The 27,000-nt window shown below is 42.8% G+C and overlaps 1 protein-coding gene across 1 annotated transcript in view; it reads left to right on the forward strand.

Moving 5' to 3' along the window:
• The window catches only part of LOC109910584 (seizure 6-like protein), a 240,985-nt gene that overhangs the window by 162,156 nt on the left and 51,829 nt on the right, over positions 1 to 27,000 (forward strand). Inside the window, exons 7-11 of the mRNA XM_020509799.2 lie at positions 4,396 to 4,581; positions 7,196 to 7,364; positions 19,682 to 19,848; positions 20,689 to 20,883; positions 24,056 to 24,194. Coding sequence (XP_020365388.2) covers positions 4,396 to 4,581; positions 7,196 to 7,364; positions 19,682 to 19,848; positions 20,689 to 20,883; positions 24,056 to 24,194 — 856 coding nt within the window. The remainder of the gene's footprint in view (positions 1 to 4,395; positions 4,582 to 7,195; positions 7,365 to 19,681; positions 19,849 to 20,688; positions 20,884 to 24,055; positions 24,195 to 27,000) is intronic.

Raw genomic sequence — 27,000 nt, forward strand, 5'->3', positions numbered from 1 at the left:
TGCCGATATGGGTTTTTAATCAACAGGAGGAAACACTTTGGTGCACTGCCCACTGACCACAAAGGAGAGGCCAATTAATATAATTAATTGACCAATTAATGGTCAAATTCTGCTGTATTGGGATTTTACCGATGTTAAAATTGGCTCCCACCAACTGAAAGATCGCCAGGAGGTCTTCCAGAGAATCCGTATGTGCAGGGACATCATTTATATAGCTGTTCCGCTTTCCTAAGAGGGGTCCCTGAAGCTCCAACACCATCACTGGAAGATACACCACACCGAGCACTGGGTCCTGCGTGCCTAGCAGTAAAAAAATACTTACCTGGCCTCTGAGGGCACCTCAACATGGAGGCTCCCTCTCCTTCTTCCTGCAGCTGCAGCAGTGGCCATCTCTGTGGGTGGCGCTGTTGAGGCTGTCAAGTTTGATTCCGACCTTCTGATTGTGCCAACAGCTCAGAGACGCATGATAGTTCCTCCATTGGACCATGGTTCCAACAGTGACCTATTTATTGGCTGCCAGTGGGAATGTCCTACCCAAGTACCACCATTTGGCTACATAAATTCGACATCCTCTTTGACTTCCAGGTACAGCCTCGGATCTGGTGTGATTCTGGCCTATGTTTCTGCATTTATTGTTGAAACTAGCCATCATGTGCAGCTCGGTGTCATTGTGTCATAGTTTAGTTGTCAAAAGTCAAGCAATTACTCCCAAACATATGCTCTGTATCAAGGTAGGATGTTATTTGTTGGATGTTTTGTAATGTTCTGGTATTGAAGGTGAAATATTATTCCAGATCTTTGCATCTTATTTTTCTAAATGAATTCTGAAATGGTGAGTTACCAATCCACATCAAAGCTGTAAATTCAAATTGCTTTTGCTGCATCTATTTTCTGGTAGTCCATGTCAGCCACATCCTGACAATTTCAGAAAGCTGTCCAACTCAGTGGGTCAGGTGGTTTGTCACGTAACTGCATTGGTCACAAAAATCAGGCACTAGGCAACTTCCCAAATGCTTATGATGGATCGATCGCTGTTTTGGAAACTCTGAGGAAATTGTCTCGCTTGGGCTTCCAGGCACGGATGCAGCTTAACAGATGGCCATCAGCAAAGAACGTGGGGTTTTTTTTTCCCCCCTGGTTTTGGAGCGAAGAGGAGCAGGTTTGTTTCTTGCAGCTCCACTGCACTGCCAAGTGTAACTGCCAACTGTGATGCAAGCTGCTTACCATTGATCTTAACAAAAATGGCCAAGCCGCCCATGAAGCCAAGGCAGGAGTGACAGCTTGCCCTTGTGATGATGGCCAAGGCTCCATCTTGGGCTGTCCTCAGGGCTTTCTGGTTAAGCATTTGTGCACAGCCAACATTTCAGGCCTGTAACAGGTCTTTGCCCTGTGAACCCTCATTCGGTCCTCAGCAAGGAAGCTGCAGGTAATCCCAACCTTGGCAGCGCTTTGAATGGGTCTTTGTCACAGAAAATGTGAAGTTCTTAAGGGCTGTCCTTGAAATGAGCTGGTTCACAGGAGGAGGGGAGTCTGCGACTGATGCCAAACTCTGCACTAATTGATTAATCAGACATTTGGCTCAAAATACAGCAAAGAACAAAATGAAAGATGATTCTGTAGAATAATGAGAAAGTTCTTTATTGCCAACCCAGCAATGTTTTAGAAGTAAAAGGTCACTCTAAGAAATGAAGTCATCGCCCCTCATTCCATTTCGCTTCCAGTGTTCACAGTTTTCATTCTGCGTGGAAAATTCCTCTGGGTTCAGGCAGACCTGGCTGATGTGGTAGATATCTCTCTGGGCTATATTGAAACCAGTAAACATCAATTGATTTAGGAGCAATGAATGGCTAATGAATAGCTAGAATGATAACCCCTATAAGACCCATGGACAATCACTAATTAATCTCCCTATGGAGATCACTGAGTATGAGTTCCCTTGGTAACAGACTTTGGCCTACCCAACTGGAACTCATCACCTGAGCCCTTTATAAAGCAGACCCATCTACCCCTCTTCAGTGGTTATGTTTGTACCTCGGTTTCCTTGGAGAGAGAGCACGAGTTGTCCATCAATGCTTTAGACAGAGGTGGGCACCAAGGGGGGATACAGTGCTTTATTTCCTCTTCCAATTCCATTTTGATTTCGTCCCTTCCCTCTCTCCACACTTCCCCCTCACTTTTGATGGTTTGCTTTGCACTGATCGGACTTTGCATTTAATCTATAACTGGCTCCACATCGCCTACTGCTTAAAAAGGAAAACAAAACACAAAAAGAAGAGTCATGGTGACTTGGGTGTTGGAAAGGTCACTCGGTGTGTCGCTCAGATAGCACTTCTGGATATAAAAGAAAAATAAATAAAACAGACCCATCTGGTTAATAGTTAAAAACAAAAAAAAGTCACTGTGAGCTGGAGGTGGGAAAGTTGTTCAGTTCTGTGTGATAACATTTCCTAACAGAAATAAATAAGTAAATAAATAAAGCAGACCCATAGGGTCTCATGGTGCAATGGTAGTGTCCCTACACCTGAGCCAAGAGGACTGGGTTCAAGTTCCACCTGCTCCACAGGTGTATAACAATATACTTGAACAGGATGGTTTTTAAAAAACTATTTCAAAGCAGATCCATTTAAATGAACTATTAACAGAGCAGACCCACTGAATTGGAAACACCGATGATTCGCTGGTGGTGGTTTATAGGATTTTTTTAAAAAAAATCTCGGTGATGAAAGAATAAAAATCTATTCAGTTGTTTGTGATGAGACTTCTGGATATAGAAAATAAAGCAGTCGAGTCTGCAGAACTGTCTGACCCAGGCTGGGACTAGACTATATACACCACAAATAGTGGTACCTTTTTGGCGTTCAATAATTAATTATGTTCCTTTCCTGTCAGGTTTCCTGAGTTGTTATAATCCACTAAACATTTGGTACAAGATTTCTATTTGGTGAATTAGAATGGAAATGGATAGACTGTCTGCAAGATTCAATCAGAATAATCTGAGATCAAGCAGACAAAATATCAGTGGCTGAGACCACTTAAGGAGACTATGTATAACAAAAACATCACCTTTAATGTAGTTTAACGTCTCAACCTGCTTCACAGGAATGTTACAAACAGAATTTCACTGATATTATGATGACTGAAAACAAGTGGATTTAAGATATTTCTAACCAGCCTGTTGGTTATGACACACCTCTCAGGCAGATGGGTCTTGAACCTGGGTCTGTCTGGCTCAGAGGTAGAAACACTACCAGTGTGCCTAAGATCTGTACAAGGTGGATTTTAACAGAGTCTTAAATGGGGCCAACTGACAGAGAGGTTTAAGGAGGGTGCTAACAGCGTAGGCAGCCAATGGTCACCAGTGGCAGAGTGATCAAGACAATGCAAACAAGCAAGCTTGGAGATCCCTTGATGGGATAGAGGGCTGGAAGTGGTGGTATCAACAAGGAAGAGAAGGTAATGGAGGCATTTAAAAACACAATTGGGAATATTAAAATCCAGTCATTGTGCAATTGAAACCCATGCTTAGACTGTTGTGTTGTGTAGTATTCTGTGTTTTTGTGATGATGAAGCCTTTCAAGCAGCATTTCTATAAGATTCCTGTCAATCTGAATCTCACAGTTTCTGAGGAAAGAGGAGTGTCCACTTGTGAACTCTGCAGCCTATGGGACTCAATATTAAGTTCAATAATTTTAAGGCCTGAGCACCTTCTGCCATGTCCTTACACCAACCCCACACACCAGGCCTTGACATCATATGGGCTGCTACCACAACCAACCTATTGTCCCCATTAGGCTGACCTCTACCATTTCCTTTGCCTGTCCAACTGTTGTTCTCTCATTCTGGGCTTCACCTTTCATCTCCACCTTTCATTTACTCCTCCCCTCAACCCATCATCAACATATATACCAACCATTTCCCAGCTACAATCAGTCCTGAATAAGGGTATTAGACACAAAAAGTTAACCTGCTTTCTCTCCACAGACCTGCTGAGTTTGCCCAGCAACTTCTGGTCTTATTTCTCACAGGTGCTGTTTATTGATTATTTACGCACTAACGTGATTTATCTAGGATTGTCAACTTTCCAGCAATCCCCTGTGAAGAAGGATCACCTGGACACCCCTGTGAGCCATTTGAAGTGGGAGGGAGTCCACAGAGGCGTTAAGAACTTGATGTGCTTCAGTGAATTCTCTCTAACGCTTCCATTGTAAGGATAGTGGAGCTGCTGGATAAGGCCAGATGTCAGATGAAACCTTCAGGAAAATGTTAAACCAGAGTTGGCAACCCTAGATGTAACTTTTCCTCAATGCATCGTGGTTGATGATATTCATGCTAAAAAGGACCAAGGGCTATTTGAGTACGGATGAAAGGTTTAAATGTGAATCTGTCTATTTGCAGTTTACATGTTGAGCTGCGACTTTCCCCGGAGGCCAGATTATGGTGATGTCTCTGTGTTGGATCTACATGCTGATGGCACTGCACTCTTCCGTTGTAACTCTGGTTACCAGCTGCAGGGACTGCGAACTCTGACCTGTATGAATGCTTCCAAGCCACATTGGAATGCCAAGGAGCCAACCTGTCTTGGTAAAAACTATATCCAGTTGAAACTAATTCTACTTCATATGTTTTTTTCATTTGATTCCGGCTCTCTCTCCTTCTTAAAGGTGTCTGCTCTCTGTTTCACCTTTGTAGACATGCATTAGTATGGAAGAACTTTCCTTGCTCATTTAAATGTTCTGCATCCACTTTCAACATCCTGGGAGGGGGATTATCATCACTAAGTGGACCACCCTACAAACACAATGATTACAAAAGCAAGTCAGAGGCTAGGAATCATACAAATTAACCAATGATCCTTAGATGGCACCTTCCAAACCAATGACCACTTCCATCTAGAAGAACAAAGGTCAGCCCACAGTACAGGTACTGCAGCGGTTCAAGATGGCAGCTTACTACCACCTTCTCAAGGGCAACTAGGGATGGGCAATAAGTGCCGGCCCAGCCAACCAGTGACATCCACATCTCACGAGTAAGTAATAAAGAAAGTAAGGGTCTCCCCTTCAACACCAACCTCCACCCCCCCCCCCCCCCCCCCCCCGTCAAAGACCCAAATGTACCTCTTCCAATAACTGGCCCTCAACCTCTTGGAGGATTTCTAACCCCCACCTCCAACTCCTCGTCAAAGACGCAATTGACTGTTTCCATTCTAACCCCCTCTCTGTCAGTGATGGTACCACAACTTCACAGGAGATCCTGACCATCTTGGATTGTCTAAGATGACAGTTAGAAATCCCCCAAGAGGTTTAGGACCAGTTATTGGTAGAGTTATATGTTTGTGGATTATTTTTGTGTACCAGCTGTGTTTAGCTGCATACTGATAGAGTATTGCAGAGTGCTAGTTGAGTGCAGTCAAATATTGATTAATATTACTGTGCAGTAGCAGTGTGCTGCTGTAATGGATGTTGCCATGAGCTAAATGATATTCCAGTGTATTGGACATACTGGCTGTGAATTACTGTGGACTGTCAGTACTGATTAATTCATGGTGTTTGGTTCTCTTGACATTGGGCATTGCTTCATACTGAGCTGGTAATAAGTGTTTCCATCCCATGTATCTTCTAATCACTAGCTAGAACCAACATAAATGGGATTTGAATCATAGAATCCCTACAGTGTGGAAACAGGCCCTTTGGCCCAACAAGTCCACACCGAACCTCAGAGCATCCCACCCAGACCCATCCCCCTATAACCCACCTAATCTACACCTCCCTGAACACTATGGGCAATTTAGCATGGCCAATCCACCTAGCCTGCACATCTTTGGACTGTGGGAGGAAGCCGGAGCACCCGGAGGAAACCCACACAGACACGGGGAGAATGTGCAAACTCCTCACGGAGGATTGCCTGAGGCTGGAATCAAACTTGGGTCCCTGCGCTGTGAGGCAGCAGTGCTAACCACTGTGCTACCGTGCCACCAAATGGTCACTGATGGTCTTTGTGACATTCACGGATTGCACTTTCAGTGAGAAAGAGGAAGTGAAAGGTGTAGATCTCAGTTACAGGGAGCTTGAGTAAAGGAAAGTGTGAAGAAAAGTAGGAACATCTCCAACAAACATGACATTTTGCGTATTTATTTTCAGAAGGTCTTGCTGCTGAATGCTTTGAGAGAGCCCTTTAAATACACCAGGTCAGATTTTAAGTTTTGATAGTAGCAGAAAATTGGCAGCAGTCAATTCACTAAAGTCAGTGGGAAGGAGGATGGAACACTGTGAATATTTGCCAGTTGACTAATACCTGGTTACTACCCACTCTGAAAATTAAAATCAGTCTGTGTAATAGCTGTAAATAGCAACTCCTACTGCAGTTTAAATATAGCTGATCACCTAACTCTTTGAGGACTCACAATAGAATAATACAGTAGAAGGCAAGACGCAGTAGGGTGTAGGTAAAACATTAACTTTTGCTCTGTATCTTCTCATAAAGAGAAATTCCATTAAATGTGGTTGAATGCATTCCTCTATTCAATATGTTATGAAGACAACCACTTCAGGACATTCTACCTGAGCAGGGCACATTGAGGGCAGATGCTTCCTTGTTAACCAAATGGTTAAGGACACTGCCCCTTGTGGAATTTGAAACCAGAAACATTCCATTTAAAGTATATGCCAAATTAGTTACGTTCAACTGAGGTGCCACAATGGGAGGTTCCATTGACTTCAGGTCCTCTCGATCAAGGAAATGGTATGATTCCTGTTCTTGAATGCTTTCCTGACGTGGCAAGTGTGGTGGTAGGTACACGGGGTAGGGGTGTTCTCCTGCACAATAGGTTATAGTTAATCAGCAACCCATTCATCATCTCTCTACCTTTTTTTTGCTTCCAATGACATCAACTGGTTCACTTTCACCCTGTTGATGTCATCGCACAGAATTACAGCCCTGCCTGTGTAGTGTTGTGTGGGAATGAGCTCAGATTTGCCTCTGAGTCATTCCATGGATCAGGAGTCTTTGAACACTCAGATTTGACAAATGGCTGCTAATGTACTACCTCCAGCTGTGAAACCACAGCCCTGCAGACATCTGAGCATTCAGACAGAATAAAAACTGGAGAAGGGACAAAGCATGCATTTACATGATAGATAATAGTCTTCTCATCTAACATCGACTTTCTTTCTCTTTATCTCTCTCTCTGTCTCCTTAGCACCCTGTGGTGGGTTTATATCCAATGCTACCATTGGTAGAGTATTGTCACCCAATTATCCTGCAAACTACAGCAACAACTTAAACTGCACTTGGATAATTGAAGGTACAAAAGGCCAGAAGTTCCATATGCACTTTGAAAAGGTTTCTCTGGCTGGACAGGGAGACAGGTAAGGATGGACTTTGGAGCAGTATTCCTCACTCATTTGATTTTAACCTTCCGGTTCTATCATATGTGCATTTAGACATGTCTTCTTGCTGAAGATCTAGATCCTTTGCTCACTGTGAGTCTTCAGGTAGGAGCACAGTCTATAAGAGGGCACTGCCTGTTTAAGTGACGGTGTTGGTGGTCATCATTTATTCATACAGGGGGCTTGTTCCTACCATGGTGCTCTTCCAAGGCAATCTGAAGGAATGATTCTGCAGATTCCCATGCTCCAATGTGGACATTTTGATTCTTCAGCAAACTATTCCCAGTTGTTGAAGCCAATCTGGCATGAAATGACATCTGGCTTGCATGATTCCTTATGTCTTAATCTTGATCGGCCACCAGATCTACACCAGGCACTGGGAAGCCACTGAATAAAGCTACTTAACTGGAGAAGGTATATCAGTGCTATAAATGTAGGCTGACACACTGGCAGTGATGAGGGAGCACTGCAGTGTTGAAGGTGTTGAATTTCGGTGACCAGGTTAAAGCCAGGCGTGATCTGCCCTTTTAGTGAAATGTAGGAGGGTGGTAGGGAGAGAGGTTGTGGAGCCTGCAAAGGCAGAAAAGACGTAACCTAATTAGACAGGCACAAAATAATGAATTTCTGATGGTAGGTTGGGGTGCAGAGGTCAAGCTGGTAGTGCATTCACAGTATGTGATACATTTCCATGGCATGAGCACCCATGTCAGTCTGACTTTATTTCTAAGTTACACTGTATCATCAAGATCAAATCAGTAGTGCATGAGAATCTTGTCGTAGCTGCTTCAGACTTGTTGAGAGGTGGCACATACCCTTTGCCTTTGTGCTGTTTGGTGTATGATTTCCTAGGATCCGGGCCAGTTGCAGCTGCCATCCACAGACCAGGGTGGTGATAGGGAGGGGGCAGAGAGGAGCACCACTCCAGGATGGCCTCCATACATTCTTCACCCTCCCAGACATGTGCTGCTTCTGAGGGCTCCTTATTTTTCGTCAAATTCAAATCTTGTTAAGAAATGTTGCCTCAGGACACATGCTAAAGCTGTTCCCAGGGGGCATAGCCTCCTAATAGCCCACCATCCTTGAGAATTCACTGACTATCTTTCATTAGATAGTGAGCATTGCCTCTGATCATTAATTGGCCAATCAAGAGAAAATTCATGCCAGGTAATCGTACCCAATCCAACTGTCCTGACAGTGGGCACCAACTGGGGCAGCATCGTGGCTCAGAGGTTAGCATTGCTACCTCACAGCACCAGGGACCCAGGTTTGATCCCAGCCTTGGGTTACTCTGTGCACGTGCGTGCGTGTGTGTGTGTGCATGCGTGTGTGTGTGTGTGTGTGTGTGTGTGTGTGTGTGTGTGTGCATTCTCCCCATGTCTGGGTTTCCCCTGGATGCTCCTGTTTCCTCCCACAGTCCAAAGATGTGCAGGCTAGGTGGATTACCCATGGGGAGCACAGGGTTATGGGGGGCAGGAGGGTGGTATGTTCTTCAAAGATTAGATGTCGACTCGATGGGCCAATGGCCAACTTCCACACTGTAGGGATTCTATGACTGAAACATAAGATCCTGCTCTTTGTTAGCAGACCTCATGTCCAGAGGTTTTTCCTCTGCTCTGGCTGTTAAATGACTGTGAAATCATGCATATCATAAGCATGATGTTAGTCAAGGGAATATGATTTTTCATTGTGAGGGAGATTATTTGCTTCACTCAACGCTGCTGCTTCACTTTACAAGTTTCTGTTAAATCCAAGTTAAATATCTGTTCAAACTCTGGAGAAGGATAAGCTTCCTGAGGAATGTAGTTTTAATGTTTGAGGACAATTCAATTGTCATAAAACTATAAGGAGCTATCAATCACAGATACAAAAGATCCAATTAGCCTTCTCAACAACAAGAAGCTGCATTTACATACAGCCTTTCACTGACTAATGTGTCCCATCTTGCTTAACAAGAATGTTATGAATCAAAACGAGCCATATCTGGAACATTATGAAGAAGGAGAAACAGGGAATTAGGTGGTGAGGGGTTGAGTGGAAGAAAGTGGAATAGTAACTTGGATATATACTGTTCTGGAATTGTATTACCATTCCTTGAGTCAAAATCCTCGAACTCCCTTCCTCACAACAATATGGGTATCCTCACATCCCAAGGCTATAGCTGTTCAAGGAGACAGCTCCCCACCAAATTCTCCAGGGCAAGAAAGGGATAGGCAATAAATGCTGGCCCAACAGTGATGCTCACATCTGATGAATGAATTAAGAGAAATATACCATTGTAAAGAAAACGTTTGAGGGAGGAACACGAGAGTGGGACTAATTAATTGGTTCCTTCAAAACACTAGAACAGGCACAGCAGACTGAATGGCTTCCCTCAGTGCCGTATCATAATCTGACCAGCACAATTACATCATAACTGTGACCCTGTCAATCTAATCTTTCAGGTTCAAATCCAGGAAGGGCTTTTGTTACTGTATATACCAACCCCATGCAGCAACTTGCTCATGCCTCAGTAAGCACTGAGTAGTTGCCAGTCTTTGCTTGCAGAGTACGGCTAGAGATAGGGAGCCAAACTGCTGGTGCTTGGGAGGTTCCAGTGATTTCTCCTTGCAGTTTTCTCCTGCCCATCTGTGCAATATTGTCAGACCACATTTAAAAGATGGATGCACAGGAATTATTCACTTGGGCTTCAAACTACAAACAGATTCGTTATGTACCACGAGCAACTACAAGAAAATGCTTGCACTTTGTCAATTGAAGCAGATGTTTTTGACTTATAAAATTACTGAAATCTTCATTTCATTTCATTGTGGATTCTCTTGTTCATGACTCATTAACATCTTGCTATCTTGACAATATAAATTCCAGGGGCATTTTAAAATAGGCTGTCTCACACAGTGACCTAATGTTCATATTCCTCTTTTAATGAAGAGTTTGGGTTACAGCTAGCTTTGCCAACAAACAAACCCTTGAACAATGAAGCTCTCTCGCTTTGGACGCACATACACAAAGGTTAAAGCTCGTATTTGGAATACATCTCCGTTCAATGTAATGCAGAGGAAACAGAACGGCCGAGCAACTCTCAGTGAGCTACTTGTTAGACTCTTCGTTGAATCAAGCTATTTTCCCACAATGGCTCCCATTTCCTGTTATTGCTGCCAACATGAATATTATAACACAATTATTCAGGATTCTGGTGGCTGTAGCAGATTCAAAATGAGGCTCTGTCTCAATCCCAACCCAGCACAGAGATGATGGGCCAACTGGTCTCTGTCTGCGTTGTAAATCTTTCTATGTTTCTCAATCAAGACTACCTCAGCCTTATGGGCAGGCAGGAGTGCCAGTCTGGAGCTTTATGGACAATGGAAACAAAAATGTCCAGAGAGCAGAATGCCCTCCGCTGTTCGTTGTAGAGTAAAGGGTTAACGCTTGAGCAAGTGCATGGGAAGCTACGTTAATGATGATGTAATGGTTACAAGGTGAGGAAAATACTCTGTAAAGAGGAGCAACATTCTCATGCTGAGTTAGAATGTACAATGCTAGGGAAATGTAAATAAAGATTAGTTCTGAAAAGTTCTCACCACTTCTGTTTTAGATTGTAGTGCACCTTAACAATCCTCCAGCAAATAACAACAGATCGAGACCCAGCAACAAGTTGGAGCTGTACTATTGAGATTCTTCCACTGCCCCAGCCTGTTGCTGGGCTTTTCCATGGGGATTGGATGGAGCAGGAGGGAAAGCTCTATGGAAGACCTATCATTGACTAAAGGGGCGAAACTGGCTTTCCCATTTCGAAAATAGTCTACACGTCTATTCTTCCTAACAAAGTGCATAACCTCACACTTTCCCACATTGGATTCTATCTGCCAGTTCTTAGCCCACTCTCCCAGCCTGTTCAAATCCTTTCAAAGCCTCACTGCTTCCTCAATACTTCCTGTCCCTCCACCTATCTTTGTGTCATTTGTGAAATGGTGAGATTTGGCAAACAATTAAATATGATATATAATGATGCTTTCACAATGCTTGTATAGCTAAAAAAATCTACACAACCAATTTAGAAAAAAATAATGAACTTTTGTAGATCCTCTTTACGGGGAACTCGATATTGTATCAAATTGATTGAATGCCAAGGTAGGAAAGCTCAGTCAATGGCTTCTCTTTGTCCTAGTATTCCATCAGACACTTATAATTGCCCTCAACTAAAGATAACCAAAGAGGCACAACAGGGCATTGCAAATGCATGATCTCTACTAAGTAAAAAAACAATAGCAGCAGATAAACGGGAATACCACTATCTAAATTTCTCCACCAAGCCACAAACCATCCTGACTTGCAACCATGTCGCTGTTCATAGAGTTTGTAGACTCCCTAGAGTGTGGAAACAAGCCCTACGGCCCAACAAATCCACTCCGACTCTCAGACATCCCACCTGGACCCATCCCCCTATAACCCACCTAATCTACACATCCCTGAACACTATGGACAATTTAGCATGGCTAATCCATCTATCCTGCACATCTTGGAAACCGGAGCACACAGGGGAAACACGGGGAGAAGGCGCAAACTCCACATATACAGTCGCCTGAGGATAGAATCGAGCCCAGATTCCTGGTGCTGTGAAGCAGCATCGCTAACTACTGAGCCATCGTGCCAAAATCCTGGAACTCCCTCTCTGACTGCACTGTGGATGTACTGCACCCCAAATTTTGCAGCAGTTCAAGAAAACAGTTCGCCACACTTTCTCAAAGGCAATTAGGGTTGAGTTATGTTGAGTTATGAATGTTGTCCCTGCTGACAACACCCACTAATTAATTTATGGATAAAGTGACCCACAACTGTTCCTCTACTCTTGGATCGTGAAGCAATGTTAAACAGAATTTGCATCAACGTAGCTCAAAAGTATCTTCAAAATTGAACAACTAACCTGTAACATTAGCTCTGATTCTCTCTTTCTGACCTACTGAGCTTTTCTAGTTTCTCAGATTTCCTGTAGACGCGGTTATTTGTTTTTGTGCCTTAAGAGCAAGGAAGCTGGCTTTCCTATCTGGCTGATTGATTTCAGAAACAATCTGGATGGATGACACAAAGGATGAAAACCAAAATTGCTGGATGGTTGACAGAGAGGAGAAAGGTGTTAGGTTGCTCAAAGTTGTGAAAGGATTGGTCAAATGGGCAGATCAGTGACGGATGGAATTTAACCCTGATAAATGTGAGGTGATGCACTTTGGAAGAAGGAGCAGGACAAAGGGATACTCAATGAATGACAAGACACTAGGAAATTCAGAGGAACAGAGGGACCTTGGATTAGGGTTTGCCCTAGCCCTGTCACTTGTCCCCAGATCCCTGAATGTGGCGAAAGGACAGGTTACTAGGGTAGTTAAGCAGGCATACAGAACACTTGCCTTTACCAGTCGTGGTATAGGTTATAAAAGCAGAGTGGTTATGCTGGAGCTGTACAGAACTTTGGTTAGAGCACAGCTGGAGTACTGTATGAAATTCTGGTTACCACATTATAGGAAGGATCTGATTGCACTGGAGGGGATGCAGAGGACATTCACCAGGATAATGCCCAGGATGGAGAATTTCAGCAATGAAGAGAAGCTGGATGAGCTCAGGTTGTTTTCTCTGGAGTAGACAAAGTTGAGGGGGACATAATTGAGGTGTATAAGATTATGAGAGACATCCACAGGGTGAATAGAGAGCAGTTATAGAGTCATGGAGTCATATGACATGGAAACAGACCCTTCAGTCCAACTAGTGCATACAGACCATATCCCAAACTAAACTACACCCACATGCCTGCACTTCGCCCATATTCCTCCAAATCATTTCCTGTTCATATACTTACCTAAATGTCTTTTTTCAGTTTTTTCTCCTCTGTTGAAGGGTCAACAAGGCGGCATAATTGAAAGGCAAAAGGTTTTGAGGGGATTTGAGGAAAACCATTTTCACCCAGAGGGTAGAGGTGTCTGGAATACTCAGCCTGGGAGGGCTGTTGAGATGGGAAACCTCACAACCTTTAAAAAGTACTTGGATGAGCACTTGGGATGTCACAGCACGGACCCAGCATGGGAAGGTGGGACCAGTGTAGGTAGCAGCATATTTTTGGTGGTTCAGATTTGATGGGCCGAAGGGCTCCTTCTGTATTGTATGATTCTATGATTCTAGAATTCATTAATGACTATGGGTTTGAATCTCACCCTCCACCCAGTGTCATTCTGCAGGTGGATCTCTTGAATGGTCTTTAATTAGGCCCTCAGAAGCGAAGTTTTATTCTTTAACTTCTGAGATTTCCCTTAATGTTCAACAATCCTCGTAGCTATGTGAAACTTAAATGGATAACATATTAACACTAACCACACTGTTTTATACATATGTACATCACAACAAAATTAGGAAGCAGAGAAAAATAGTATACATTGGAGGGAAGCTCATATCCAAGCCTTTCTACTGAGATTTCATCGTGTCCTATATTAGGAGTCCATTGTACTGCTTGATAGGACGTTACTCTGTGATATACTGAGTTAAAATCGTAAAATTTTCTTCAGAGACAAAATGAATAAAAGAAAGATGGTCACTAGCAAATTTGCTAAGGAATAAATTCACTGCAATGATGGTCAAATTGTAAAAATGTTAAATCATGACAATGGTTTAGTGTTTACTGGGGGGAACTAACATGGTGCACATGACATTGGCAGAAGAGGTCACAAAAGATATAAAGACATTTAAAATAGAAGGGAGGAAGATTATTGATAAATAATAAAACACAAAAGTCTACAAATGTATAAATCATTGGTCAGATCACATTTGGAGTGTTGTGTTCTGTTCTGGGCACCTTATTTAAGGAAAGATGTTAAAGCCCAGGAGACTGTGCAAAGGAGATTTACTAGAATGATACTAGGAATGAGGGATTTTAGATAAAAGGAAAGATTAGAGAAATTGGGCTTATTTTCCTTGGAGCAGAGAAGATTAAGAGATGACTTTTTTGAGGTGTTTAAAAGTTATGAGGCTAAAGGGGAAATTCTGTTCACACCATTCGGTATTCAGTAATTAAGGGTCATAATTTCAAGATTGCTGGCAAGAGAGCCAGGACTGAGATGAGGAGAAAGAGAACTAACTCACTTTACTCAGAGAGTTGTTAGGATTTGGAATGCACTGCCTGGGACAGTGGTGGAGACAGATTCCATCGGGCAGTTTCGAAAGCTTGATATATATTTGAAAGTGATGAATTTACTACAGGGCTACAGACATAGGGCTGGAGAATGGGGCTAACTAGGCAGCTCTTTTGGGAGCTGCTACAGACATGATGGGTTGAATGCCCTCCTTCTGTACTGTAAAATTCAATGATTCTGTAAGAGAGAATAAAGCATCTGGCCCACGTTACATCCACATAAATGGAAAGAACTGCAGATGCTGAAAATTTGAAATTTGAAAAAAAACTGTTGGAGAAACTTGATAGGTCTGAGAGCATCTGTGGAGAGAGAAATAGATTTAATGTTTCAAGTCCAATAAGACTTCTTCAGAACTTTGGATTACATTCACATCTCTTAAAGAATTTAAGGAGTTAGTGGCAGAGGCATTAGGACATTCATTCAAAAAAGTAAAGGTGCCAGAGTAAGGACAACTCATATGATGCTTACGTGCAAAATAGGAGCTGGAACAAGCTGAGGGAACCACAGACCACTTACCTTAGCATTGTGGTTTGGAAAGATAGTGGAATCCTTAATCAAATCCGTCATGGAAATACATCTAAAAACTGAAAATGTAATAAAATAGAAAACTAATTTTCCAGAAGAGAAGGCCATACTTGATCAATCTTTATCGAATTGTTTAAAAAAACACAACAGAAGGATAGTTAAAGATAACATAGCAGGCAATAAATTTGGAATTTCAAAAATCCTTTGATAAACCATTGCACAGTAGCAAAATGGACAACAAACTGGCTACAAAACAGAAAACAGACAATAGCAGTTTAAAGATAGTTAGAAACGGATGGGATTCTACAAGTGCTGGGTCCACTCTTGATCACGAGACCTGTGAAGGAGGTACACAGTTAGAGGGAATACAACTTCTAAATTTGCAGGTGGGTGTAACCTGGCAGTTTGGCTAATTTCGAGGAGGCCTACAAGAAAAAAAGCATAAATGAACTTCCAGAATGGGAACATGATTGGGAAACAAACTCCAATATTTATTGAGACACAAAAAAACTGTAGATGCTGGAATCCAAGGTAGACAAACAGGAGACTGGAAACACACAGCAAACCAGGCAGCATCTGGAGGAAAGGAGCAGTCAACGTTTTGGTCCAACTTGTCCATGCCTACCAGATATCCTATGTAAATCTAGTCCCATTTGCCAGTATGTGGCCCATATCCCTCAAAACCCTTTCTATTCATATACCCATCCAAATTTCTTTTAAATGTTGTAATCATACCAGTCTCCACCATTTCCTCTGGCAGCTCATTCCATATATGCACCATTGTCTGCGTGAAATAGTTGCCCATAGGTCCCTTTTACATCTTTCCCCTCTCATCTTAAACTTATGCCATCTAGTTTTGGACTCCACCACCCCAGGGAAAAGACCCTGCCTATTTACCCTATCCATGCCCCTCATGATTTTATAAACCTCTATAAGGTCACCCCCTCAGCCTCTAACGCTCGAGGGGAAATAGCCCCAGTCTATTCAGCCTCTTGCTATATTCAAACCCTCCAACCCTGGCAACCTCCTTCTCAATCTTTTCTGAACCCTTTCTAGTTTCACAACATCCTTCCTAAAGAAGGGAGACAAGAATTGCACACAAACTCCAAAAGTGGCTGAACCAATGTCCTGTATAGCTGCAACATGACCTCCCAACTCCTATACTCAATGCACTGGCCAATAAAGGCAAGTATACCAAAAGCGTTCTTCACTATCCTATCTATCTGCGACTCCACTTTCAAGGACCTATGAACCTGCCTGCACTCCAAGGTCTCTTTATTCAGCAATGCTCCCTAAGAACTTACCAATAAGTATATAAGTCCTGCACTGATTTGCCTTTCCAAAATGTAGAACTTCACATTTATTTAAATTAAACTCCGTCTGCCACTTCATGGCCCACTGGCCCATCTGACCAAGATCCCATTGTAATCTGAGGTAACCTTCTTATGCTGTCCACCACACCTCCAATTTTAGTGTCATCTGCAGACTTACTAACCATACCTCCCACATTCACATCCAAATCATTTATAAACAACAAAAAGCAGTGGACCCAGCACTGATCCTTGTGGCACAGGCTGGTCACAGGCCTCCAGTCTGAAAAGCAACCCTCCACCACCATTCTCTGCCTTCTACCTTTGAACCAGTTCTGTAACCAAACAGCTAGTTTTCCCTGTATTCCATGTGATCTGACCTTCCTAATCAGTCTACCATGAGGAAACTTGTCAAATGCCTTACTGAAGTCCATATAGATTGCATCCACCACTCTGCTTTTATCAATCCTCTGCGTTACTTCTTCAAAAAATCCAATCAAGCGAGTGAGACACAATTTCCCACACACAAAGCCATGTTGACTATCCCCAATCGGTCCTTGCCTTTCCAAATATCTGTAAAACCTGTCCCTCAGGATTCCCTCCAACAATTTGCCCACCACTGATGTCAGGCTCACTAGTCTATAGTTCCCTGACTTTTCCTTACCACCTTTCTTAAATAGTGGCACAACGTTAGCCAACCTCCAGTTTTCCGGCACCACACCTGTGGCTATCGATGATACAAATATCTCAGCAAGGGGCCCAGCAATCTCTTCCTTAGCTTCCCACAGAGTTCTAGGGTACACCTTATTAGGTCCCGGGGATTTATCCACCTTTATGCATTTTAAGATGTTCAGCACTTTCTCCTATGTAGTATGGGCATTTTTCAAGATGTTGCTATTTATTTTCCCACGTTCTCTATCTTCCATATCCTTCTCCACAGTAAACACTGGTGCAAAATACTCGTTTACTATCTCCCCCATCTCCTGTGGTTCCACACACAGGTGGTCTTGCTGATTTTCTCCCTAGTTACCCTTTTGTCCTTAATGTATTTGTAGAATCCATTTGGATTCCCCATAACCCTATTTGTCAAAGCTATTTCATATCCCCTTTTTGCCTTCCTGATTTCCCTCTTAAGTGTACTCCTACTGCCTTTATAGTCTTCTAATGATTCAGTTGATCCTTGCTGTCTATACCCAACATATGCTTCCTTCTTTTTCTTGACCAACACTTCAATTTCTCTGTAATTGCTAAGATATCCGAGTCCCATGTTCCCAGCCATGGCCTGAGTTCGTCTGCCTTACCTGTTAGGCCTCTTGCATTGAAACAAATGCAGCTAAATTTATCAGTTTTACCTCGCTCTCTGCTTTGTTCCTCCTTGCTCTGACTATTTGACTTACTCCTTTTCCCAACTGTATCAGTCTCAGACTGTTCTCCTTCCTCACTGTTTTCCCAGGTCCCAACACCCTTCCCCTCCATCCCCGCCACCCCTCCTCCACGCACCTCCCTGCCACCCCTTACTAGTTTAAATCCTCCCGAGCAGCTTTAGCAAATCTCCCCGCCAGTATATTAGTCCCCTTCCAATTTAGATGCAATCTGTCATACAGGTCACTTCTACTCCAGGATAGATTCCAATGATCCAAAAACGTGAATCCTTCTCCCCTGCACCAGCTCCTCAGCCATGCATTCATCTGCTCTACCCTCCTATTCCTATCCTCACTAGCTTGTGGCACCAGGAGTAATCCCGATATTATTACCCTCGAGGACCTACTTTTCAAATTCCTGCTTAACTTCTTATATTCTCTCCTGAGAATCTTGTCCCCATCTCTTCCTATGTCATTAGTTCCAATGTGTACAACAACCTCCTGCTGGTCCCTCTCATCTTTGAAAATATTCTGCACCCTGTCTAAGAGATCCTTGATCCTCGCACCAGGGAGGCAACACACCTTTCTGATGTCTCCCTGTCGGCTGCAGAAACATCTGTCTGTACCTCTGACTGGAGGGTCCCCAATGACAATCCACCGCTTGGAACCTGACATACCCCTCATTACATTGTAGCCAGCCTCGGTACCAGAAACCTGGCTGTCAGTGCTACGTTCCCCTGAGATTCCATCACACCCTACATTTTCCAAAGCAGCATACTTGTTTGAGATGGGGATAGCCATAGGAGACTCCTGCACTACCTGCCTCCCTCTCCTACCTTTCCTGGAGGTCACCCATCTACCTGACTATATCTTCGGTTTATCTCCCTCCTTGCAACTGCCATCCATTACACTCCCTAGATCCTGTAAATGCGTCATTGCCTCTAACTGCCACTCCAACTGTTCCATGTGATCAGTCAGGATTCGCAGCCAAGCACACCTGCTGTAGACATAATCATCCGTATTATGGCAACTTTCCCTAATTTCCCACATCTGACAGGAAGAGCACATCACTCTACTAAAAGCCATCTTTGCATCTTAACAATATACAGACCCAGAAAATAGCACAGTTTTACTGGTTTGAAAACACTTCTCCAGGCTAACTTAGTGCCTCTGTTTTATATTTTTAAAGTTTAATCTAGAGACAGATCTCAAGAAAAACACATAATGAAACAGAACCCAATGTACTCACTATTGTAGACTTACAAAAAAAAACTAGCCACTTAGCTGCTCATCTGCTGAGATCACCCCACACAGGTTTGACCAAGGTTGCTTTGGAAAATAAGTGTCTGAATCAAGTAAAGGTATAGAAGGATCACTCCTACTGGTGATGTAGCCAAATAAGGCCATTAAAAGCAAACAAGTTGCCTGGGTTCATTTCTATGGGATGAAATTGAAGAACAAGAAGTTATGTTGAATCTCTAATAGAGTCTTGCTTAGATCATACCTGAAATCCTCTGAATATCTTGAGAAGTTTCAAAAAGGATTTACTACATCAGACCTGAGAAAATAGTCATTTCTAGAAAGATTGAATAGGTTGGGGCTCTTTTCTGCAGAGCTGAGAAGAAAAAGGATGGCCTGATAGAGTCTTCAAGGTTACAAAAGGGGGGACCAGAACTCGGAGCCAGGATTATAAAAAATTACTACTGAAGCCAATGGTAAATTTTCTCGGAGAATGGTTATGAAGGGAAACTTACTACTACAGGAAGCAGTTGACATTACAAAAATATTCAAGGGAACATTAGATAAATACACAAGAGAGAAAAGAATAGAAGAGGCCTGTGTGCAACATAAAGACTGGGTATGGGGCTTGCTGGACAGAATGTCTGTAAAGGCTTTGTAACTCTTATTCAATTTCCTCCTTTATTGATCAGACTGATCATCCACAGTGGAGAGGAAGCCTTCTCATCGGCTCTATATGACTCTTGGAAGAATGAGTACTTCCCTCTGGAAGGTTTGATCAGTAATGAGCCATTTGTTCGGATTGAGTTCACCTCCGATGGAACCAAGACAGCAGGGGGATTCAACATTCGATATGAAGGTGCAAATAACCTTTCCATTTCAAGATAGAAGGGGAATCCAGTGTACGGGTAGAATCTTATTACAGCCCTCTCCACACCCTCCCACTCAATCACCAACTGGAAAGAGGTGCCAGTAGTTAATATACGACTCAGTTCTGTAATGCAAGGCACCTGGATTCAGAATCAGGCCAGACATAACAGTGTGAGAATATGCTTTAGAGAAAAATACAACAGTAACACTTCCTCTTCAAGCCATGAAAGTAATGTGTTTAATAATAGGTTCAAATGGATAGTACAAGGAGTGGTGAGATTCTGATACAAAGCAAATTGGAAGAGTTGATTCAGTGGGATCAAGTTTTGTTCCGGAGAAATAGATTTGAAAACCAGGGGAGTTGCGGAACTTAAAGCCTGAAAATTGGGGTATAGACCATTTCATCCCTTGAGCCTGCTCTGGTGCCATTCAGGGAGATCATGGCTGATCTGCAGCCAAACTGTACCCACCTTTGCTCATATCATGAAGACTTTTGGCTAATAAAAGCCTAACTATCCCATTTTTAACAAATGATCTATTTCTAATTGCAATTTGTGCAAGAGTTCCAAACTTTTACCATGCCTTTGTGTGCAATGTTTTTTCATTTCCTTTCTCAAGATCTGGCTCCAATTCTATGACAATGACCCAAGTTTGTGTCATTCCCAAAGGCAACGTTATAGCTTTCCCTTTGCTTTGAAAGCTGTTTGTTTCTAAAAGACCAATGCAAATTTATTGGTATTCAGCTATGACCAAATAATATATTAGTGTAATTTTTTTTAATATGTACGTAGTTTCAACGTCAAGTTAGTCACGTCTTGTCTCTCCTCAGCCTTTGAGCGTGGACATTGCTTCGAGCCTTACATGCAGAATGGGAACTTCACAGTCACCAATCCTTCCTACAGTGTAGGCTCAGTGGTGGAGTTCACGTGCGACCCAGGTTACACTATGGAACATGGGTCGTCTGTAATCGAGTGCATTGACATCAGGGAGCCATACTGGAATGAGACTGAACCACTTTGCAGAGGTAAAGAAAACCTTTTGGCCATCAGTATGATGAACATAACATGGGTTTTAAAATATATTTATTTTGCATATCACAAACAGTGATGAGAGCAGTCTGACATATTACAATCCCCAGTGATTGTACTTTTATGGATGATCCAATGTATAAAGGTACATCAAAATGTACATTTTAATTTTTAGACAGATAGATAGTTGTTTATCAAATGATCATCATAGCGGCCAAATTATGACGACGATGCAAATAAAATGAATACTCAAAATTCATAACATAATCGGAGACAATCATTTAAAGAAAAAAGTATATAAGAATGGCAGAATTCTGAACATTTTCGTATGTAAAACAATTTCTATATGTAGCAGCTCTCCTTAATTTACAGGAAGTTTGGCTGCTCTCTGCACTTTGCACTGAAGTCCACAGCTCAGGGTATTCCAAGTGGAATCAAAGCCCCAGATGGGATCACCAGCTGAAATATTGAGGGTGTGAGCTTGAAGGCTCCCCTCCTCCCACAGCTCTCACAGCTCATGCCTTCCCATGCCCCAATCAGTCTACTCACCCACACCCCACCAGCCTGTGCGCAGTTTTCACTGACAGATAGTGACAATGTTCAGGCCTTGAAAGGGGGCCACAGTAGTAAAATGTTTGGGAAACGCTACCATAGATCCTATTTTGGCAGGTTGAGTTCATTAAATTCTCAACCACTTACGTACTTTTTATGAGTTTTCTTCAAGCAGGAGATGGGTTGACCTTTTTTATTTCATCAAAGGCTTCTTCCATTTAAAGAATTGTGAATATGACCCAATTTATGTCGCACTACATCAAATCAAAACATGCCAAAGTTTATTACCTTTGGAGGGCAGGGCGTGTTATTCTGTAAATTAATGCAGTGTGATTCTGAACCAGCCCCTGCAGTGAGCTGAATAGATTGACCAGCATGCTTCAACACGGTGATAATCGATGGAACATATTAACAAAGGCAGCAGGATTCTTTGAATAAGGCAACATTCACTGAACAAAGAAAGACTGAAGACAGCATCTACAAGGCCCAGACTCACAGACACACTTAGAGTCATACGGCAGTACAGCACTGAAACAGACCCTTCGGTCCAACTCGTCCATGCCAACCAGATATCCTAAATTAATCTAGGCCTATTTGCCAGCATTTGTCCCATATCCCTCTAAACAATTCCTATTTATGTACCCATCCAGATGCCTTTTAAATGTTGTAATTGTACCAGCCTCCACCACTTCCTCTGGCAGCTCGTTCCATACATGCACCACCCTCTCTGAAAATGTTGTCCCTTAGGTCCCTTTTAAATCTTTCCCCTCTCACCTTAAACCTATGCCCTCTAGTTTTGGACTCCCCCACCCTGGGGAAAAGACCTTGGCTATTCACCCTATCTATTCTCCTCATGATTTTATAAACCTCCATAAAGTCACGCCTCAGCCTCCGACACTCCAGGGAAAATAGCCCCAGTCTATTCAGCCTCTCCCTATAGCTCAAACCCTCCAACCCTGGTAACATGCTTGTAAATCTTTTCTGAACCCTTTCAAGTTTCACAACATCGTTCGTATAGCTGGTAGACCAAAATTGCACTTTAGTTTTGCATGAAGAGCCTAATGATGGAGCTAAATGGAGGCTTCAAACCCGGAGGTTATGCTTAAGACACTAGCAATGCCTGTGTTGAACAGGCAACCTACAACAATGGGAGGGAATTTGAAAGAACAGCCTTGCTGGAAGTCAGTGGAAAGCCCAAGAATCTCAATCCTTGTGTGAATCTTCGAAATGTTGTTAACTCTGATTCTCCCTCCGCAGACGCTGCCTCACCTGCTGAGCTTTTCCAGCACTTCCTGATCTCATGTCAAAAATACTGTATTGGCCAGAAGCTCAGTGGGACATCCTGAGGGTCATGAAAGATGTTATATTAATGCGAATATGTTCAAGGGGCTAATCTTCCAATTTCTGTTAAGTATCTGACTTCAGTTATTGGTGATGTGCGTGAAATGTGTCTCGAAGGACATTTGATTCTGATTATAAGCAACTGTGTGCATTGTATTTTAATGCCACTGCCCATTTATGTTAGTGTGTTTGTATTATTCAAGCTCTTTGATTTTGGAGTGGTCAAATTCTTCTGTTTAAAACATGAACCTTGTGGCCTCATTATTTTAGTAAATACTTGGGTTTTTCAGTTTCTAAACAAAAACTTTATTGGTCTCCACAGGCATCATTACAAGGAGTCAAATGCAGTACCACTTCGCACATCCTCAAATCATAGAGTTACACAGCACCTAAAACCATTTCTGAAATCTTGTCCAATGAATTTGTGCTGGTATTGGTTGAAGGATCCTCCTTTAATATCACATTGAAATCTCTGGCTTGGCACATGTGCAGTGATAGTGTCCCTATCTCTGAGCCAGCAGGCCATGTTCTAGCCCCACCTCATCTGTGACATAAGACATCGAACAGCTTGATTACCATTCATCAAATCCCTGCTCAGTTTTCTAGCTAGGTAAAAGAGCAAACGATCAAAGTTACATTAAAGTAGCACCTGTTGTGATGTACTCACAAGTTTGTGGCAAATACAGTTGTTCTGAAAGAAGAACAGAAAAGTGCTGGAAACATTGCAAGGTTGAGGCAGTATCTGTGGAGTCAGAAACAGAGTTAACGAATCAGGTTGAAGACCTCTTGGTCAGTTAGAGGGGCTGTTCCTAGTGACAACTTGGATAGTAACTGGGGGCACAGGTTTGGGCATTTCTGAAGTGTTGTAACATAAGGGACATCTGAAATTTAGAAAAATCCCTCCCCACAGCAGAAGCTAAGAATGAAAACAATGGGAGGAGGATGGGTAGGCCATTTGGCCCTCCAAGCCTGTTCCACTATCTAAAAAGATCATGCGGATCTGGCTTTAATTCTGCTTTTCTTTCCTGCCCCCACCCTTGTGGATCAAAAACAAATTTAACCCAACCCCACTGCTCTCTGCAATAGAGAACGCCAAAGATTAATGAATGTCAGAGAGAAAAAAATTCCTCCTTATCACCATTTTAAATGTGTACCACCTTCTTCTGAAACTGTGTCTGTAGTCCTCGAATCCCAGGGAGAAAGCACCAGATGCCTGTGAACAATTGGGGTGTGTTTTTCATACTGTTGTTTCACTCTTGCTCTGTTCTGTTTTAGCGGTTTGTGGTGGGGAGTTGTCAAGCCCTGCAGGAGTGATTCTCTCTCCGAATTGGCCTGAACCCTACGATGAAGGCGAGGACTGCATCTGGAGAATTCATGTTGGGGAGGACAAGCGAGTCTTCCTCGATGTTCAGCTGTGAGTATGTTACAGGAATGTGCTTATTTTCATTGAGAAAGCAACCTGAACAGCTGAGTCTTTAGTATAGGGCATCACTCCGAATGATGAAGGCCTGTGAGGAGTAGATAGGCAAATGTCTCCCATTGGCAGGAGGCCCGGTAAGATGCAGAATTATGATAATTGCTAATAAATGGGGGTGGGGGGTCGTGAATTTAATTTATCTTTTTGCTACACTCTCAAATGCATTCCCTCATGGAACGGTGAAATCAGGCTCAATAGTAACTTTGAAAACAAAATATTTTCTCAAGATGGAAAAATTTGCACGGCTAAAATGAAGCAAACAGCAGAAGGAATTGAGACCATTTGGAAAGCTCTTTCAAAAAGCTAGCACGTGTGCCATGGACCATTGGCCTCTTGCTGTGTGGAGTGATTTGATGATCAATGGTGATTCTGGCCTTAGGAACTGGATCAGTGAGGACCTGACCTGGATGCACCTGAGGTAGTACACACTTAAGGAGGTGGCAAAGCTTACAGCAATTATAACTTGGTGAACCTCACTCGTATGTTAGCATAGAGCTGCAAGCACCAGACATAGTATCAGAGGCATCGCAAGGCACTCTGAAGGGTAACAAAATTGGTTACTTGGAATATCAGCTGGCGGTATAAGATTAATCCATAGATGGTGATCAGAAGTGTCAACAAAGCACAGAAACAGTACATTCATATATGGCATGGCTAGACTCTCTCTCTGGTCTGGTAACAACCTCTCTCTCTGTACTGCTTAGTCATGGTTTAGTTGGTACTGATTGTCCAGGGTGTCATTGTTGTATAAGGTAGTGGCTCTGAAAGGGTTAATGCTGAAGACTTCATTGAGCTCCACCGAATCTAATGACATCATAAGGCCTTATATAGTGAAAGGCAGGCCATTGTAGAATCTCAAAGACGACAGGCCTATTCTGCCCAGTCTTTGCAAAATCTTTGTTACCAGAGTTATCTTATCTATGTAGGTTGATGTCATGTCATATATGATAACTTGTTCAAGATAAGAACCTCATCTCATTAAGTTACCTGGTGGATTTCCTGGAAAACATTAGACTAAGTAGAACCTATGGACACAGTCATAATATGAAGATGTTGACATCAATGCACCCAACCACACATTGGCAGTGGTTGGCATCGTCTGTTCATACAACATGGTGAGCAGCGGTGTGGATTCAAATTCAATTTAGGTGTAGAGAACAAATTCCAAAGAACGCAGGAGCAATTTCCAGTTCAAGCTTTAAGAATGACTCATGTACACAGTCAGCAGTTCTTACTATTTCTGACTAAGGCTGTAGAAACCTGGATTCATTGGGCGAAGGCACTAAAGCAAATGGAAACACTTATTAAAATGGTACGGCGAGGGATATTGATCACCAGCTGCAGAGTCAGAGCTCAGTCAGAGGTGAGGTGGCCTGGGTTTTACAAAGATAATGAAGACCTCAGAGCTCGTTGTGATATCCGTGACTATACAGGATTGCCGGAAATGTTTCTCAATCCTAACAACAGCGAAAAGAGTCAGCAAAGTTTGCATGATCGAAATGATGGGAAACACAATGAGCAGTGCAACCCACTTCAGCTCAGTGATGAGTCTTTAACTGAAGTTATCCAGACAGCAACAAAGCCTAATAAAAAATTCATTAGGACGTAATTAAATCTTTTTTAAGGAAGAATAATCCATACGAGTGACGGAGGTGAAGTTCAGTAAACAGCAATCCTCAATTAGCATGACTAAGAAAGTGAACACTGTTGGTTTCACCAGGAAAACACTCACTGGAGTTGAATGAAAATGTCAACAGGGTGCACACACTTCAATAATGTGGCCGGCAAACTGAGATTGAAGATTTGTTTGCATAAGTTGAAGGTGAGCTGCATAAGAATCCACAGAAGCCACCACTGGGCTGAGGGTGACAAACATCCACACATTCAGGACACAATCAAGATACTCGAGGCAAAGGCCTGTCCTCAAGTCAAAGGCCTGCCCATCCCCCAAGTCTGAAGGCAACCCATTCTGAAAAATTTGTGAAACCTCCAGACCACCTGAACTTGTGAAATCAGGCACTTGTTAGGTTATGGTAAATATAAACATATACACAAAAATGTACGTGTTAATGATGGGAGAAAAGCTTGGGGGAGATGTCACACAAGGTACTGTCCCGAAGGGTTCACGATGATAGGATCTTCAACTCCTATTCCACCACTTGAGCTCTCCTTGAAATTTGAAGTACTCCGCACAGAAATAAAGATTCTCTGCCATAGTATCCCTACAGTGTGGAAGCAGGCTATTCGGCCCACTGAGTCCACATCAACACTCTGAAGAGCATCCCACCCAATCCCTGCATTTCCCTAATCCACCTAACCTGCAGGTCCCTGGACACCACGGGCAATTTAGCATGGCCAGTCCGCCTAATCTGCACACCTTTGGACTGTGGGAAGAAACCAGGGCACCTAGAGGAAACCCATGTGGACAGAGGAAGAATGTGCAAACTTCACACAGACAATCATTTTAGGGTGGAATCAAACCCAGGACCCTGGCACTGTGAGGCACCAGGGCTAACAACTGAGCCACCATGCCTGTTCTCAGCCTCACTTCTTGCAGCACCATTTCTATTGGTCTTGTTTGTCAATCTATGGACTCCTCTGTCCTCATCCAAAATTTCTTTACATCTTCTGATTTTGCAACAACAAAAATGGTTGATGATGCTGTGCCTTTAAATACAGACATGCTTTTTAAATCCACTCTGCCCGACAGCTGAGCTCCTGATGTAAGAGAGTTCTGAAGTCT

Source organism: Rhincodon typus, chromosome 24 (genome assembly GCF_021869965.1).
Source record: "Rhincodon typus isolate 14 chromosome 24, sRhiTyp1.1, whole genome shotgun sequence".
Lineage (NCBI taxonomy): Eukaryota > Metazoa > Chordata > Chondrichthyes > Orectolobiformes > Rhincodontidae > Rhincodon > Rhincodon typus.